This window comes from Sturnus vulgaris, chromosome 1 (assembly GCF_052056855.1).
Source record: "Sturnus vulgaris isolate bStuVul1 chromosome 1, bStuVul1.hap1, whole genome shotgun sequence".
Classification (NCBI taxonomy): Eukaryota; Metazoa; Chordata; class Aves; order Passeriformes; family Sturnidae; genus Sturnus; species Sturnus vulgaris.
The window spans coordinates 79,399,336-79,414,080 of record NC_142243.1 but is presented as its reverse complement, the minus strand read 5'-3'; the positions used below and the strand labels follow the sequence as shown (position 1 = coordinate 79,414,080).

The window sequence follows — 14,745 nt, the reverse complement described above, 5'->3', positions numbered from 1 at the left end:
TAAGACTTCAGAAAATCTTTGAACAACATTGCATCTTCATACTTTGTTGTTTAAAAAATACAGTACAGATCCTTTATGCGTTAAGTGAACCTTCCCAAAAGTTTTCCATGAAAAGGATGAATAGTCATGGCCTCTGGCAATAGACATTGGATTAGGCTGAGTAAGAATGAGCAGCCAAGTCTTGAGCAGGATCACATGTCCGGCTGAAAAAGAGCTAAAACTGTTCTCAGACTTCAACCCAGAAGAGATGCTAGAGAGCCAATTTTTTTTTTGTCAAATTTACAATTTACGTAAAATATACTGAGAGGTTCCTAATAGAACGTCACTCAAAGTTGTAGTATGGGGTTGGGACATGAGATTTCTTCTCCATGAGGATAGAAAATGTAATATGAACAACAACCAAAAAATAAAAAATTAACAGCATTCTAATAGATATTTCTTTAGCATGTAAAACCACTTAACAAGCACCTGGATTTGGTCCTTTTTCTAATTCTTCCTAGTATTTTATGTTTTGCATTCATAACATTACTACAGGTCATTTAATCTTGAGTATATTTTAAATAAAAGTCTTAAAATAATGGAGTTGAAGTAACAATTATTATAGCAATATAATCTTTCATGCAGAGTCAGTTAATGCCATCATTACGTGATTGAGTCCAAAACATTATGGTGAAAGCAGTTTGGCAGTATTTTTGCATAATATGCCTCTGCTTGAAGCATCAGTCCAGTTGAAAAAAGATAATATTTGAAGGGGGGGGGAAATGAGAGAGGCAGATGAAAGACACATAAATCAAAATAGGAGGATTTGAAGCCCATTAAAAAAAAAAAAGCTTTTCATTTCCAAATATAGAGCATCAGATTTGGTTGTGATTTTACTTCTTTTCAGTTGGCACATGAGTTATACTGAAAAGGAATATAAATGTTTCACTGTGTATTGATGAATTATCCTAAAGCAAAATCTCACTAAATTAAGAAAGCATATGATAACAGTTTTGAATATGCTAACATAAATATATTTTAATTGTCAATGTAACTCACTTTTTTCTCACACAAAACAGTGTTGAATTAAAATATTACATATGGGAAGTTGTTCACTTGGGCAAGAGGACTGTCATTAATTCAAATAATGGTTAATTTTGTATTTGTAAAATGAATATCTCTAGAGAAGAGATTTCAAATGCTCTCATTTGTAGTTCAGGAGTAAATTCCTATATATCTCTTAGTGAGATAATAATATGTATGTCCTATGTAGTCAGAAATCTACATGACATGTTTCCTGAGCTATTCCATCTCTATGAATTGATACTTCTAATGATGTGCAGAAATATGTCAGATATATTTCAATAAAGAGACATAATCAGAGCTCTCTTATCAGAGAGGGATGATATACCTTAATTGTGAAAATGTTATGAAATATACTAATACTAGTGAAAAATAATTTCTTCTATTCCTGTACACTTTTAAAATACGTCTTCTTAAAACACAATATGCAGTTAAAGTGGGAACCAGGAGTTCATTTTTATACAAGCTCTTGGTGATATCACAAGACCTAATTTTAAGTAGCTTTGTTTTTTTTTTCATGCTGTAAAAATATCATTGTTGCTTGCTGAATATTTGGCTTTCTATTTAAGTATACTCAAGATGATATTACTGAAATATGCTGATATTTGCATATCATCAAGAAAACAGATGATATCTTGCAAAGACATTAGAAATATATAGCTTCTCACTGAAAGTCACAAATATTTGGTCATATAGAATGCGTTTTAGGCAGCTGTATCATCAATCTCTCCTGAATGGCTTAGGTGATATTTTTGAAATGTATACATTTCAGGAAGAGCACCAGCAAAGATGGTCTGGTCCAAAAAATGGACCAGGTTTGTATAATTCTTGCCATTCTTCATAAGTCTTCTGGTTAAGAAGAATCTGTAATCAAATATATTAGAATAAAGTAATAGCTGTGCTCTGCTATTAACATATATATATCATTCTCAAAGTAATTGTGAAATTTTAAGAATGGAATTTCCCTGAAATATAGCAAGAACAGGAAGAGATATGGGTGATCTTCAGTCATAGTAATGCCAGGCAGAGATATAGTTTTAGGTCTTGGTTTTCTGAAAGTAATAAGTAAAAAATAAAATAAAATTTAAAAATAATAATAAAACAATCTTTATATTGCTTCAAGTTGTTTTTATGAATCAGGGAAGGGTCACAGACTTTGGACTTGAAATTGTCTTTTCCCTAGTGTCATTTTGCTCCTTATTCATCTGGAACTGATGCCTTTAAAGGAAATGAATGGTGCTTCTCTCTGGAACTGCACCAGGATATAGAAGTTGAATCTACTGCATCTTCTTTCCAAATGTAATCCCCCTCATGCTCAGTACACAGCTTAGTGTATGCCCGTCTCTCATGAAGAAGAGAGTTAAAAAATCCATAGCCCATTGTTTTTATTTTCAAAACTCTGTGACTGTTCTGTACTGAAGAATTAATGAGGGAAAGGTAGACTTTCAGGACGAATAAAACAAGCTGATTTTAACTTGTACATACTGGTTTCTCAAAACAAATTTATTTTAATAGAATGTTTTATTTATTCATATGTTTTCATCTTTGCAAGTTCTACTTCCTTGATTGTGCATGACAAACCACACTATGGTTATGAAAGAGATGAAATACTCCTAACTCATAAAGTAAATGGTCCTGACCAACTCAAATTGGATCCTGCTGAAATTGCATTAAAGTTGTCTTATGACTTTAAGGTTCTACTTTCTTTAACATCAGCAGAAGAATATCAAGAGGGACAAGGGCCCAAAGATATTCAGTTAAGCTGTGAATGGCTTGTTTGTGTTTATCTGAACTGAACTGAACCTACTTGAGGTACATCCACTGGAAGAAATAAAGATGAACTAATGATAGAGGAAAACATCGGCCATTTTTTCAAGTAATGCAACAATATTTTATTGCTTCATTATTTTAATATTTTTTTTCCTGTAATAGCACTGGAAAAAAACCAAACAAACCCAAAACATTATTCGGCTTTCACTACTTTATAAATAAAAATTAATTTATATTCAACTTCCAGTGGCAGCATGAATTGCTGTTAATTCATTTCACAGCATTTAGGTGCTGGACAAAAACTAGACTGCTCCCCTCTCCTGACATTTTACCTTTAAACATAAAATGTTTTTCCTTTAATATGTTATGTAAGATAATTGTTTGTGCATTAAATGATATATAAATAGCTGACAGTGGCCAGGAATAGTTATTTTCAGTGGGCTTAAAGAGATTTTATCTGCGCATATGAATGTTGATTACTATTGCTTTTACTTACATTAATTAAATTAAGGGATGTAATCACAGAAATATTTTGTTTTCATTGAAATTGCCAGACCTGAAAAATACCTACAAAGCTGAATCTTAACTGTGCAGATTCTTGTAAGCTCTGTAGGTTGATTTGTTTTTCCTTACATAAAAACCTTGAGAAAGATTTCCTCTGTTTTTCAGTTACAGGTCTTCAAACTTACTCTCAATTCTGGTTTTAAGCACCTTCAATGAAGCTTACTGGCATTCATTTTAACAGTGTTAAGGCTTTCTTTGTGTGGTTTGTAACATGATGTACTTGATGCTGAAAGAAATAACATCCTTCTGTAACGAGTATGATCAGGCAGATATGTAACTCTGGAACTACAAAGATTTGATGTTAGAAAGCAGATACACAGGACTGTTTGGTCTCTGTCTTAGTGAAAACCAGTTTCATTTTGCAAGCATGCTTTACATCTGCAAAAATGTGTACTGAACCAGATGTTCAAGACTAGAATACTTTATGAGAGCAATTCACATTAGATATTTGATTTTATTCTGACAGTTCTTAAGAGTAGGGGTAAGGCCTATGACATTAGTCAGAACCTGTCTGTGATTAAATTGACAGCAATAAGTCATATTCTTATTTAAACAATTTTTAATGTGTTATCAGAAAGGAATAAATACTGAAAAATTGCTAAATCTACTTTTAAGAATATTTATAATTTTTTATTCAATACTGTCTTTACCCTATGGACTGGAATTTCAAGGAACTAGAATTTGCTCTTATGTCTCTGCTGATAACAAGATCTTTTTTTTTTAATGTTTTATAGTGAAACTTTGGGGTATATTTTTTTCTATTTTCCTATACGACAGATAAGAATGTTGATATTTTACTAGTACTAATATTAACAGAAGATAGTATTTTTTTCAGGAAACAATAATCTGGCATATCCTTATTTACGGTAAACAAACAAACAAAAAACAAGCTTTCCTTACATTTTAAATAAGCTAAAACTATAAGGGAATCTTAGACCAGTCGTGTTTTCAAATTTTATGTATGAAATGTTTGCTTACACATTACAATACAGGTATAACTGAATTTGTAAAGAAAAATCTGATTAACTTTATCATAAACTAATGGGAATAATACTCAATATTAGTTAACAAAATTAAGGTTGTAAATGCAAATCAGAAAATGCTGTTGTTGAGGCTATGCTTATTTCTTTATTTTATATATATGTTATAGGTAGCTGTTTTAAACATGTGGTGGGCTTTTTTTCAGTTTTCTTCTCTGCTGAAGGAAAGCTGGCCTGCACTTCATAAGTAACTTTTGACTCTGTCCAAGGGGTAGCCGAATATTTAATTTGCATTATTCTCCTTGAAGGGACTATCAAGTATTTTGCCTTTTTTTTTTTTTTTTCTCTCACTCCTATTGAGCAATAAAAATCTTCATGGTCTAAATGATTTATTTATATGCCTTTTAAAATAAGACCTGAGGAATAACTACTAAAGTAAGAAAATACCTTCCAGCTGAGATATGTAGTCATGAATTCTTGGTTTGAAGGACTGCTGGTTCTGCCACAAGCTCGGAGCTCAGAAATTCAAAACTATATAGGTTATGGTTCCCAATATTTATTTTATTTTAAGACTCTCCAGTAGTAGAAATAGAAAACTGCTTCCTTGGGAAGTGGTATTTTGTTGGAATATTTTTACTACAAATGACAATCTCTGTATGAAATGAGGCAAATCTCTACAGAAAATAGTCATTATACAGTAGCCTCCAACTATTCCCCAAACAAGTCTACCCAGTGTGGAACTGAGGAAAATAGAGCAAGAAGAACAAAAATAGGGGACCATAATACTTGGAGTATATGGAAATTTGCAATAAGGAAGAAAATTTTTCTATCTCTCTCTAGTGCACTAGTATGGAAGAAGGTCAGACTGAGACCTTAGCTACAAAGGAACACTTTCTTACAAGAACTGTTTTTCAGATGATATAATTAAAGGTCAGATGACAGCCTTCATGATTTTCTTTTTTCTGTCTTCCAGCCTCATTTGTACTGCTGCTGCTCAGCTCACTGTTTTGAGTTGGTGATGCAGGAAGGTTTATATATCCTTGGTATAATTGTGCATAGCAGTTTCTTAAAGTTTCTCTGCTGGGAGTGTCATCCAGAAAGGTTACTGTGACATTTCCAAAATTGTGTCATTAATAGGAAGGAAATATGTTTTTTTCATTTTTCATGCATCAATATTGTGTACACATTTATCTATACTGTGATAAGTTTTTCTAGAGCATGCTTGTATATATGCTTGTATATATTCTTTATACATATTTGTATATATTTATATGGAATATTGATGTTAGAAATAGTATTTTCTTTGGATTATATTTTGCTTTGAATGTAACATAAAGAGTATTAAGTAAAACTACTTCTCAAACATGAATGATTTGGAGGAGAGAAAGAAGTTGGGCAACAGTTTCCTTCCAATAACAATTTTCAGCCTCCTCTGAGTTATGAACAAGTTTTCCCAACTTCCATAACTAAATGAAGTGGTGCTTATGGCAGCTAAATTAACTATAATATCCTTAACTATGTCTGATGGACTTTCATGTAGAGCGAAATATTTTAAATTGCAATTTATATATCATCTCATTAAACCTAGTGTTTGCTAGCTGTTATGCCAGCCATATCTTAGAAAAGTACCCACTAAATTTTCTTAGAATAAATTTATATTTTATATTAAAGTGCAACTTTAGTGAAGGGAAGATGAGTTTAGCTGAGTAAAAGTAAAATAGAGCTTTTCTGTCAATACCATCTAACATTTTCCTGGTCTACTCTTCTGAATACTGTTAAAACATTTTCTGGCATGATAATTTAGCAGTAGTTAGAGATATATTGAAAGAATGCCTAGGATTTTTGATCCATTCGCTTTGAGAATTATATGGTGGGATTTGCTTCTGGGGGCAGAGGGAAGGTCATAAAAATGAGAATATATTAATCATTGTAACAGAAATCCAAATGTCTAGATCATCAAAGCCTGTGTTTGATGGTGGCCAGCTGTGGGTAGTTAGGAAGAGTGAAAGAATAAAGATGTAGTGATAATTACATATAGAAGTTTCTTCTATGATCACAGACAATGTAAAATTGTGTGGCTTCTTGATTGATTATTACTTGCATGGAAGGGATTTTGTAACATTTCCTTCAACAATTATCCAATCCATTTAAGCCATTGGCATCTACAAAATCTTGCAACAAGGAACTCTACTGTTTAGGTGTGCTTTGTATCTGAAAAATAACCTCGTTTTCTTTTTGAACCAGATTTTTTTTTATTAGAAGATTCCTGATTCTGTTACTGAAAAACAGGGAATATTAGATCCTGCATATAATTCATGTTTCATAGACATCTCCAATCAGCTAGAAAATCCCAGCCTGCCTTGTTCTTCTCTATAAAGAATACCTTTAATATAAGGACAGTCAGTAGCATAACATTTTTTCTTCTTTTCCTAATAATTCTTAATATATTATTTCCTTTATTTACTTAATACTGAGCTAAGATTTTAAGACTTTCCTACAATTAGCTATTTTAACCACAAGGTCTCATTTATGAATAACCATGTTGTACCACTTCATCAGTTCACATTCCTTTGAATGACATTTTATTTATTGGTCTTAGTAACAATCTCAAATAAGCTCTCATACCCATTATTCATTTCTTTTGCCAGATCAAAAGACCAGATCTAGACCAATTCCACTTTTGTTCATCCTCTATTAGGATTATTGAATATTTACTTTAATTGATTTTTCTGTATTTTGTTGAGGAGAAGATTTTCTAGCTTAATTTCTTTAGGAATGTTGATAGACCTTGTCAAGTACCTTTTAGAAAGCTAAACAGACTATGAAATCTGGAGTTCCCTCCTCTATATGTAAAAAGTGTGACTGTCTTGATTCACAGCATGCAAGTGAAATTCCTGTGGGTGGCCAAAGATTAATTTCTGTCCTCCTGAACAAGCAGTTTACCACACTATCAGAAAACATCCAAAATTAATAAAGTTCATTGATTTTGTAAATTTTTACAATTCTGAAATTAGTAGGATGAGATACACAATAGCAACATGCAGTATGATGGAGATATTTCTTATGCACCTATGTTAAATACACCAATACTGCAAATTAAAGTTTTTCAACAGTGTCATGACTTCCAAATCTTTTCAGGTGTTATTAATTAATTAATTTGTATTTGCTGTACTTTCTGTGACTGAAAAGTTGCAAGTCTTGCTAGCTATTTACAACATAAAAGATATTTTCTAGATTCAGCTGCTGACTTTCCTCTGACCTTTTAGTGAATATAATAAATTAGTATTTGCTCTGCTCCCCTCAAAAACTTTTGCTAGAAGTTTCCACACACAGTACCTAGACATAGGTGCAAAAATACTTATAAAATGCTCACCTTCCAAAACTTAATCAATAAATAAAATACCATTTTGCAAACATAAACGTAAACGTTTTGCCAAATATAAGTTCAAAATTTATAAGATTTCTTGTCTATAGTCAAAAAACAAAAGAATATTTCATATTTCTTTTCAAATATATATTTTCTTTTCTTGTTGACTAGAGTTTGGATCATCTTAAAGAAAATGATTTTTTTTAAAAAATTAAATGCTTGTTTTGATTGGGTTTTTTGGGGGGGAAGAAACTAAGATAAGCTGACATTCAGAAAAAAATATTGGTTTAAAAACTGTTATTTGGATTTCAAGGTTGACTATATTCTTTTAAAGTGGAAACAAAAGTAGCTGTGAAGAAAAAGAACCAAAGGAATTTCTAAAATTTTGTCTGGATTATTGTGTTTGTGAATTCCCATGTTATTAGTTCTATCTTCTGTCATGTAGAAAGTGACTTTTTTTTCCAGCCTAACCGTATTAGAATAGAGCCTCTATCTAATAAGCCTCTGAAAAACTGGAGAGACAATAGAGAAGCCCAGCCTACTTTGTTGGGAAAAAAAACCAAAAAACAGTTGCATTCACATGTCTCCTTATATTTCCAATTATCTCCTTATGTTTACTATTTATAGGATGGCTTTGAACATAAGAGATAACACTGTTACGAATAAGTGAAATTGTTTTAGTTTGAACATCTACTTGTGCATCTTGCTATGAGCAGATTACAGCTGAGTGATTTCTGTGCTGCTCTAGTGAGCCTGATAATGATAACACAGCGTTTGAAGGCTTCTGGTAACTTTTATTGTCTGGTCTCTGGTTCAACTTATTTGACAAAAAGTAAGGAATCCTAAACTCTTTGTATTTTTATAATAGTTGTATATTAGCAACGAGCTTCCTGAAAAGTTCATTGTGTTTTGTTTTGGGTGGTTTGTGGTTTTGGTTTTTTGGGTTTTTTTTGTTTTTTTTTTTTGTTTTTCATTTGAGTAGTTAGTGATGGGCCAAAATGGAGTATTTCCTTTTTACTCACTACTGGATAAATATAGAGGAATGCTCAGAAATTTTAATTCTGATAGAATAAGGGCAAACCAGTCTGAAGCAACCTGGAGAAATGACTGCATTTAATTTTCTCCACCATTCATGATGATTCTTGTCGGTCTCTTCCAACTCAGAATATTCTGTGATTAGTATAAACAGCAGCTCTGAAGCCATTAAGAAGTGTTTATTTATGTAGTTAAGCCAGTAGGAGCAAATTATACCAACAGGTTTGAAGGGAAATAATGTAGAAAATTTGGTCCTCTTTCTTCCAACTATGAGTGACAGGTAGCACAGAAAGAATTTAAGAAGCTGTAGAAAGATGTTATTCAAAGGCAACAGAGTCACACTGGACAATGAGAGGAATGAAGGGTAACCTCTTGCCAGACAGTAATGCAATTTATAAATAGTTTGGCCTGGGAATTGTATTACATATGATTGAAGGAGAAATGATGGAAATATGATACGTTCTAAGAGTGAATGTGTGAAAAACAGCTGCATATTTGGAGATGGAAGCTGGTGGATATTGACCTGATCATTTGCAACATGAGGATCTTGTTGGTTTAAGTGCTTGTTTTGTTCTCTGGGTTTTTTTTTTTACTCTCCTTAGCCTGTTCCTCATATCAACCAGCATCCTGAAGTCCTATGAAATATTACTCTTTACATTGTTATCACTAACATAAGATCTTGTGCACATCTCTTCCATGAAATACTTTTTTTTTTTCTGCAACAGATTCTAAGAAATCACTGTCTGCTGCATTTCCAGTGACTGCAAGAGTTTTAATATGTTTCTGACTTTTTAAACATTCATAAGGTGTCTTGTAAATAGCTTGCAAGTTCCAACTGAAAGGCAGCATTAATGTATTTTCTTTGTTTCTTTGGTCCTGTGGCATTTTTGTCTTAAGTACAAATAGAAAATTCATTCAGGCTAAACAATAACATGATTTAGTTTTCTACATGTTGGTATGTTTTGTTAATTTTCATCCGATTTCATGTGGTTAAGCTTAGGAGGTGCTACTTGAAAAGCAGGTATTCTGTTATACATTTTTTTCCCACTTTGAGTTGTCTAGGAGTTTCACTTTCCAATTCCTCACTATTTTAAGGGTGCAAGGAGACATTGTAATAATGTCCTTGATTCCTAAAAAATCCTAGAATGTACCGAGAAATAAATGTCCAAGGATATGACAACAAATTAAAAAAAATTCATTTATGCTATTTATATAATAATGTTAGTAGTATATTTATATACGGTTATATGCTTTCACAATGTATAGTAATATTTTATTTAATAACACATACAGGATTAAATTTTAAACATTAGTTTCAGATTCTCCTGAACAATTATAAAATAACTTCCTTCAGCACAGTGATAGAAAAGTATTTCTTTATAGTTATTATTTGGAAATTAGTACTGTAATGCAAATCAAAGCCATAGAGTCTTATTTGATGTTTGTTGATGTAGATGAATAGTGAGGGAGACGTGTTTTTGTTTTTTTTGCTTCTGGAAACAAACCAGAGATTTTTACTGAGTTACATGTAAAAGTGTTATCTGGACCTGTTTAACCTTTTTTTTTTTCTTTTTTTTTAAGCAAAGAGGTAAAAACCCAGATGTTTTACAGCCTATTTTATCTTCGTGCTAGTGTGTATTCAGTTAAATATGTAGGGAGTCATTGATCTCAATGTTGCTGTAGACAAAATTAGTTTTGGAAGAGTGTCTTTTGTCTATTTATGTATTTAATGGATGGATATTATTTGTTTGGTTCATCTTATTGCATGGTCTTGAAGGACTAATAGGAATTTGTAAGAAAAAGTTAGATCCTGTTCACTAGATGATCATTAAAAAAATCTACTGTTTGTATCACCTGTAAGACTTCTAAAGAGCTTTGTAATACTGATTATGTATGACATTTCTTAATATTCTCAGATTCAAATTCTATTAAAGAATATATTAAAAATCCCTAGTTAATAAAGTATTATTGATTGAAATGAAGAAAAATCCATAATATTCGCAGTTTCTTAGTAGATCAAATAGTTTAGTTTGATATCAAGTCAATACAAATTTTGTCTCCATTGCACCAAAACAGATTGCTTAATAGTAGTGTATTCAGCTTTCAACTTCACTGAGTTTTATCAGCCCATTAAGGAGAAGAAATATCCAACTAAAAGAGAATGCACTATTCCACTTTTCAAAGGACTAATATATTTCCAATATATCTTGGTTTTATGCCAATAATTAGCTAAGAGAAAGAGAGGAGGAATAAACCTTCAGCTATGTTTCTCCCACAGTAGCTAATACAGACCTTGCAATATACTGCTTTGGCTCTGAAATTATTTAATCTCAGCAGCATTTCAAAATTGCAGTGCTTGTCTAGTACAAAACTTGTGTAACCTAAAGATTAAAGGAAGAGACATTAAATGTTTTTGGACACCTACTTTGTTTTGTGATAGCTAAAGTATATTTTTGGTTATAGTTGGCTAGTTGCTCAGCTTTCTTTTTACTAGACTTGAGAAAACTCAGTAAATTGAGGGGAGGGGATGCTAGTTTTTGTGGCACTTTCTCAGTCTTCAGATTGACAGCTTTAAAGGAGGTTGAAAAACAACAGTGTTTGCCAGCAAATGATTTGTCTTTGGAAAAACAGAGCTTAAAAATGATTGAACATCTTCTTACGCTTTATCTGTTGCACTTACAGATCACTTCCAATGGTGTAAGTAGGATTCCAAATGGAGAACTCTAGAACAAATAAACTGAGATTTTGAAACAAATGTTTGGATAGATAAATTGTACCAGCATGTTTTTAGAATAAAGCTATTCGAGTTGACACAAGATATTAATTCATCTTTCTAGACTATCATATGATTAGTTTAGTTAAAAAATAAAATGAAAAAATTCTCCTAAACACTGACCTGTAGAAAGTAGCACTTTTGAGCAAGCAAGTAAGTGTACAACTTGTTCCTATCTCAGTGAGCACAAGCATTTCAGACTGTGTTGTATGTATGGAGAATACTTCAGTACAGAAGTACTAGTAGTTGGTTGTGATGTCACTGAAGAAATTTCATGTTCTCTTCAAGCTTGAAACTCATGGCCAGAACAGGCAGGCAAGCATTAAAATAGTTGTAAAAACTGGTTTATTTTTTAAAAATAAATACAAAAATATAAATATAAAACATTGGCAGATAGAATTTGATGAAATGAAGTTGCACAAACTTTTTTTTTTTTAAACCAGCTGCATATTACACTTATTAACACCACGTGTACATTTTGTTTTATTTTAATGTACAGAACAGGACATATTGGATTTTTTTCTTCTTTGCCATCTGAAAAGCTGCACTTGCAGGAATAGAACATGTACCTAACAGAAGCGGCTTGTACATGAGGTTGCTTAAGGGATTATCACCCTGTTCAAATTTCTGAAGGTAAGATATTTTTAATTTTACTTACTAAAATGTACAACACTGAATTTCCATAGCTTTGGCTCTTGGAAGTTGATTAAATAAAATGTTGTATATATTCCAAGTGGCATCCTACTAGAAAGAATGAATGACATTAATGGACAAATTTAAAACAAATTTTAAAAGGAAACCATTGTGCTGAGTGGCAGGAAAATTTTCCTGAATGTTAAATACTGTTGAGTGCAGAAGGTGTCTGTAAAATTACTTCCGCTCAAAGGAAAAGAAAAAAGTAGCCTACTGTAGGTTAAGAAGTGTCTTTGTCACTTTCTCCTCCACCGTACATCTCAGCTAGCTTATTAAACCGAGGCCCCCACTCTCGGAGGTAATCATAGTTTTGGTCTCCTTCAGTAGTACCTGACTCCAAGGAGCTCAAGGACTCAGCTATGGAATCGTTTCCTTCATAGGCATAGGTCGCAAGCGAGTCATACGGCGGCGCAGAGGGATCAGTGTCATGCTCTTTTAGCCTTTGGTTAATGAAATCTCGGACATCCGTGTTGTCTGGTGCCGAAGGAGTCCTCCGTGGCACAAATAGCGTTTCAGGGATAATGTCTCGTCGAAGCTTCTTATCTTCGATAGCTGCAGGGTTCCTCAGCGTGCCGATATCAAAGGCTTGGGTGTCCTCCTCTCCGCCGCCTTCGTCATTGTAACTCACAATGTTGTCTCTGATGTCCTCTTTAGAGAGGATCAAAGGCTCCTTCTTTCGTTGCCTCTTCAGAGCAGCAAATAGCACCACTATAACTTAGAGGGAAACAAAGAATGGGTAAAGAGCTCTATTTAACAATTTCCTAGCAGCAAATCCACCAGGTACAAGAACTACTTTTCAGCTGCATTTCACCAACTCGTTTTTCTGATAACTGGATAAACACTTCTATCTGTATAATGGTAGCACAATAAAGTCCATATCGAAAACCTATGTGTGTGCTCTGCTTTACAGGACCGTGAGCTTGTCTGCATGCTCCTTCTGTAGCTGTAATGAGCTTTAAAATACCCAGGTCTTTTCTGAAGATATTTTTCCTTTTCCAAGCTCAAAGGATATTGTTAAAAAGTGGGTCTGAGTTGAATTATAGGTCATGAAGTGTTATTTTGAATACCACAAAATGGAGGTTTTACAAAATTGTCCTTTTTTAAATTTTTTTTTATTACAGCACTGAAACCACTGGATAGACAGGGCTTTGATGTAGTAAAAGTACTGCTTATTGTTATATTATATGAGAAATATATACTACATATTGATTTTTAGTAGTTATTTAGATGAAAAAGAGACTTTTCCTCAAAAAAAAAAAAAAATTAAAGACGTGAAAGAAATATTTGATTATACTATTCATCTTCTCTGAACTTTCTTTTTTCGGACAACTTAATGAAAGAACATAAATGAGCTTCTGTTTACACAGTGATAGTTTTAACAGTATGGAACTTGAATTCTTATTTACAATGTTAAATTAGCAGATAACGAGGGTTTGTCTTTTTTTCCTTTTTATTTTAAGCTGCAGTTATATTCTTCCTGCAAAATCCAGGATCATTAGTTCCACGACCCTGCATAATTTTGTGAAATGAGTCGGGCCTTCGATATTCGTTCGTGGGTAGGGCAAGGTGCGTTTCTCTCCTTACCTAGCAGGATGACGATGCAGAGGAGAATGGCCACCAGTGCCCCGGTGCTGAGGCCGGCAGGGAGGAGCAAAGCCTCGGCGCTGCAGGACTGCATGTTCCCCCGGCTGTCACAGGCACACACCCGGATGGTCAGCGTGCCCGTGCTGCTCTGGATCGGGTAGTCGTTGTCCGATATCACCACTGGGAGAAGGTAAGTACTTATTTCATGTCGACTAAAGCCATTCCTCCTCGTCAAAATCCTGGCAGTGTTATCTAGATCGATTAAAAGACGCTGTTGTTGGCTATACGAATTGAAACCGTATCACTTATCATAGTATTTTATACGACTTAAAAATAGTTCCTGTTATCATAGTGAAATCTCTGCTTTTCTAACAACATTCCCATTTGATCAGAAAGCTATTTATAAGTTTTTAGGTACATCTGGCCTGCTTCCCTGAGCCTCTGCACCACTTTTGCGTGTGATTTGAAAAGAGGATTTCTCAAAGCTTAAAATGTTTTATAGATTAATGCATGCAGTGTGTGACACAGTTACAGTTCAGGGCTGAAACCCTGAAACACAGCAACCAACTGAGGAAAAATAACCTTCCATTTTGTGCAGTTCAACAAGTACTCAGTTCTGGAAGATTCCTTCTATGGATCATCTGTCACAACACCCACAGGAATGCTGTCAACTCAGTATGAGATTTGCTACACCAAATCACTTTCAACACACTGTAGAACAATGAATTATGTACCTTAGCACATGAAGTAGGCCTCTTTTTTTTTTTTTTTTTTTTTAATATAGAAATTGTCTTAGGAATTCAGAAAATGTGAAAGATGGTAGGTATTCCTGCAGACAAATCTTAGTTGTGTACAGGATACTTCAACATCAAAAGCTGTCCACCAAGTGGCCAGAGGGAAGGGAAAGGAAGAGAAGG

At 33.3% G+C, this 14,745-nt stretch overlaps 1 protein-coding gene across 3 annotated transcripts in view; it reads right to left on the bottom strand.

The window, feature by feature from the left end:
• Nucleotides 1–11,879: 11,879 nt before the first annotated feature.
• CDH10 (cadherin 10) overlaps nucleotides 11,880–14,745 on the bottom strand; it is a 95,338-nt gene continuing 92,472 nt past the window's right edge. For 2 of the 3 annotated variants that reach the window (XM_088170583.1, XM_014875213.2), the window contains exons 11-12: nucleotides 13,829–14,080; nucleotides 11,880–12,958 (exon numbers count right to left, since the gene is read on the bottom strand). In XM_088170583.1, the coding sequence (XP_088026709.1) occupies nucleotides 12,465–12,958; nucleotides 13,829–14,080 (746 nt within the window). In that variant the 3' untranslated portion in view covers nucleotides 11,880–12,464. The remainder of the gene's footprint in view (nucleotides 12,959–13,828; nucleotides 14,081–14,745) is intronic. The other variant, XM_088170592.1, reaches the window with a different exon arrangement.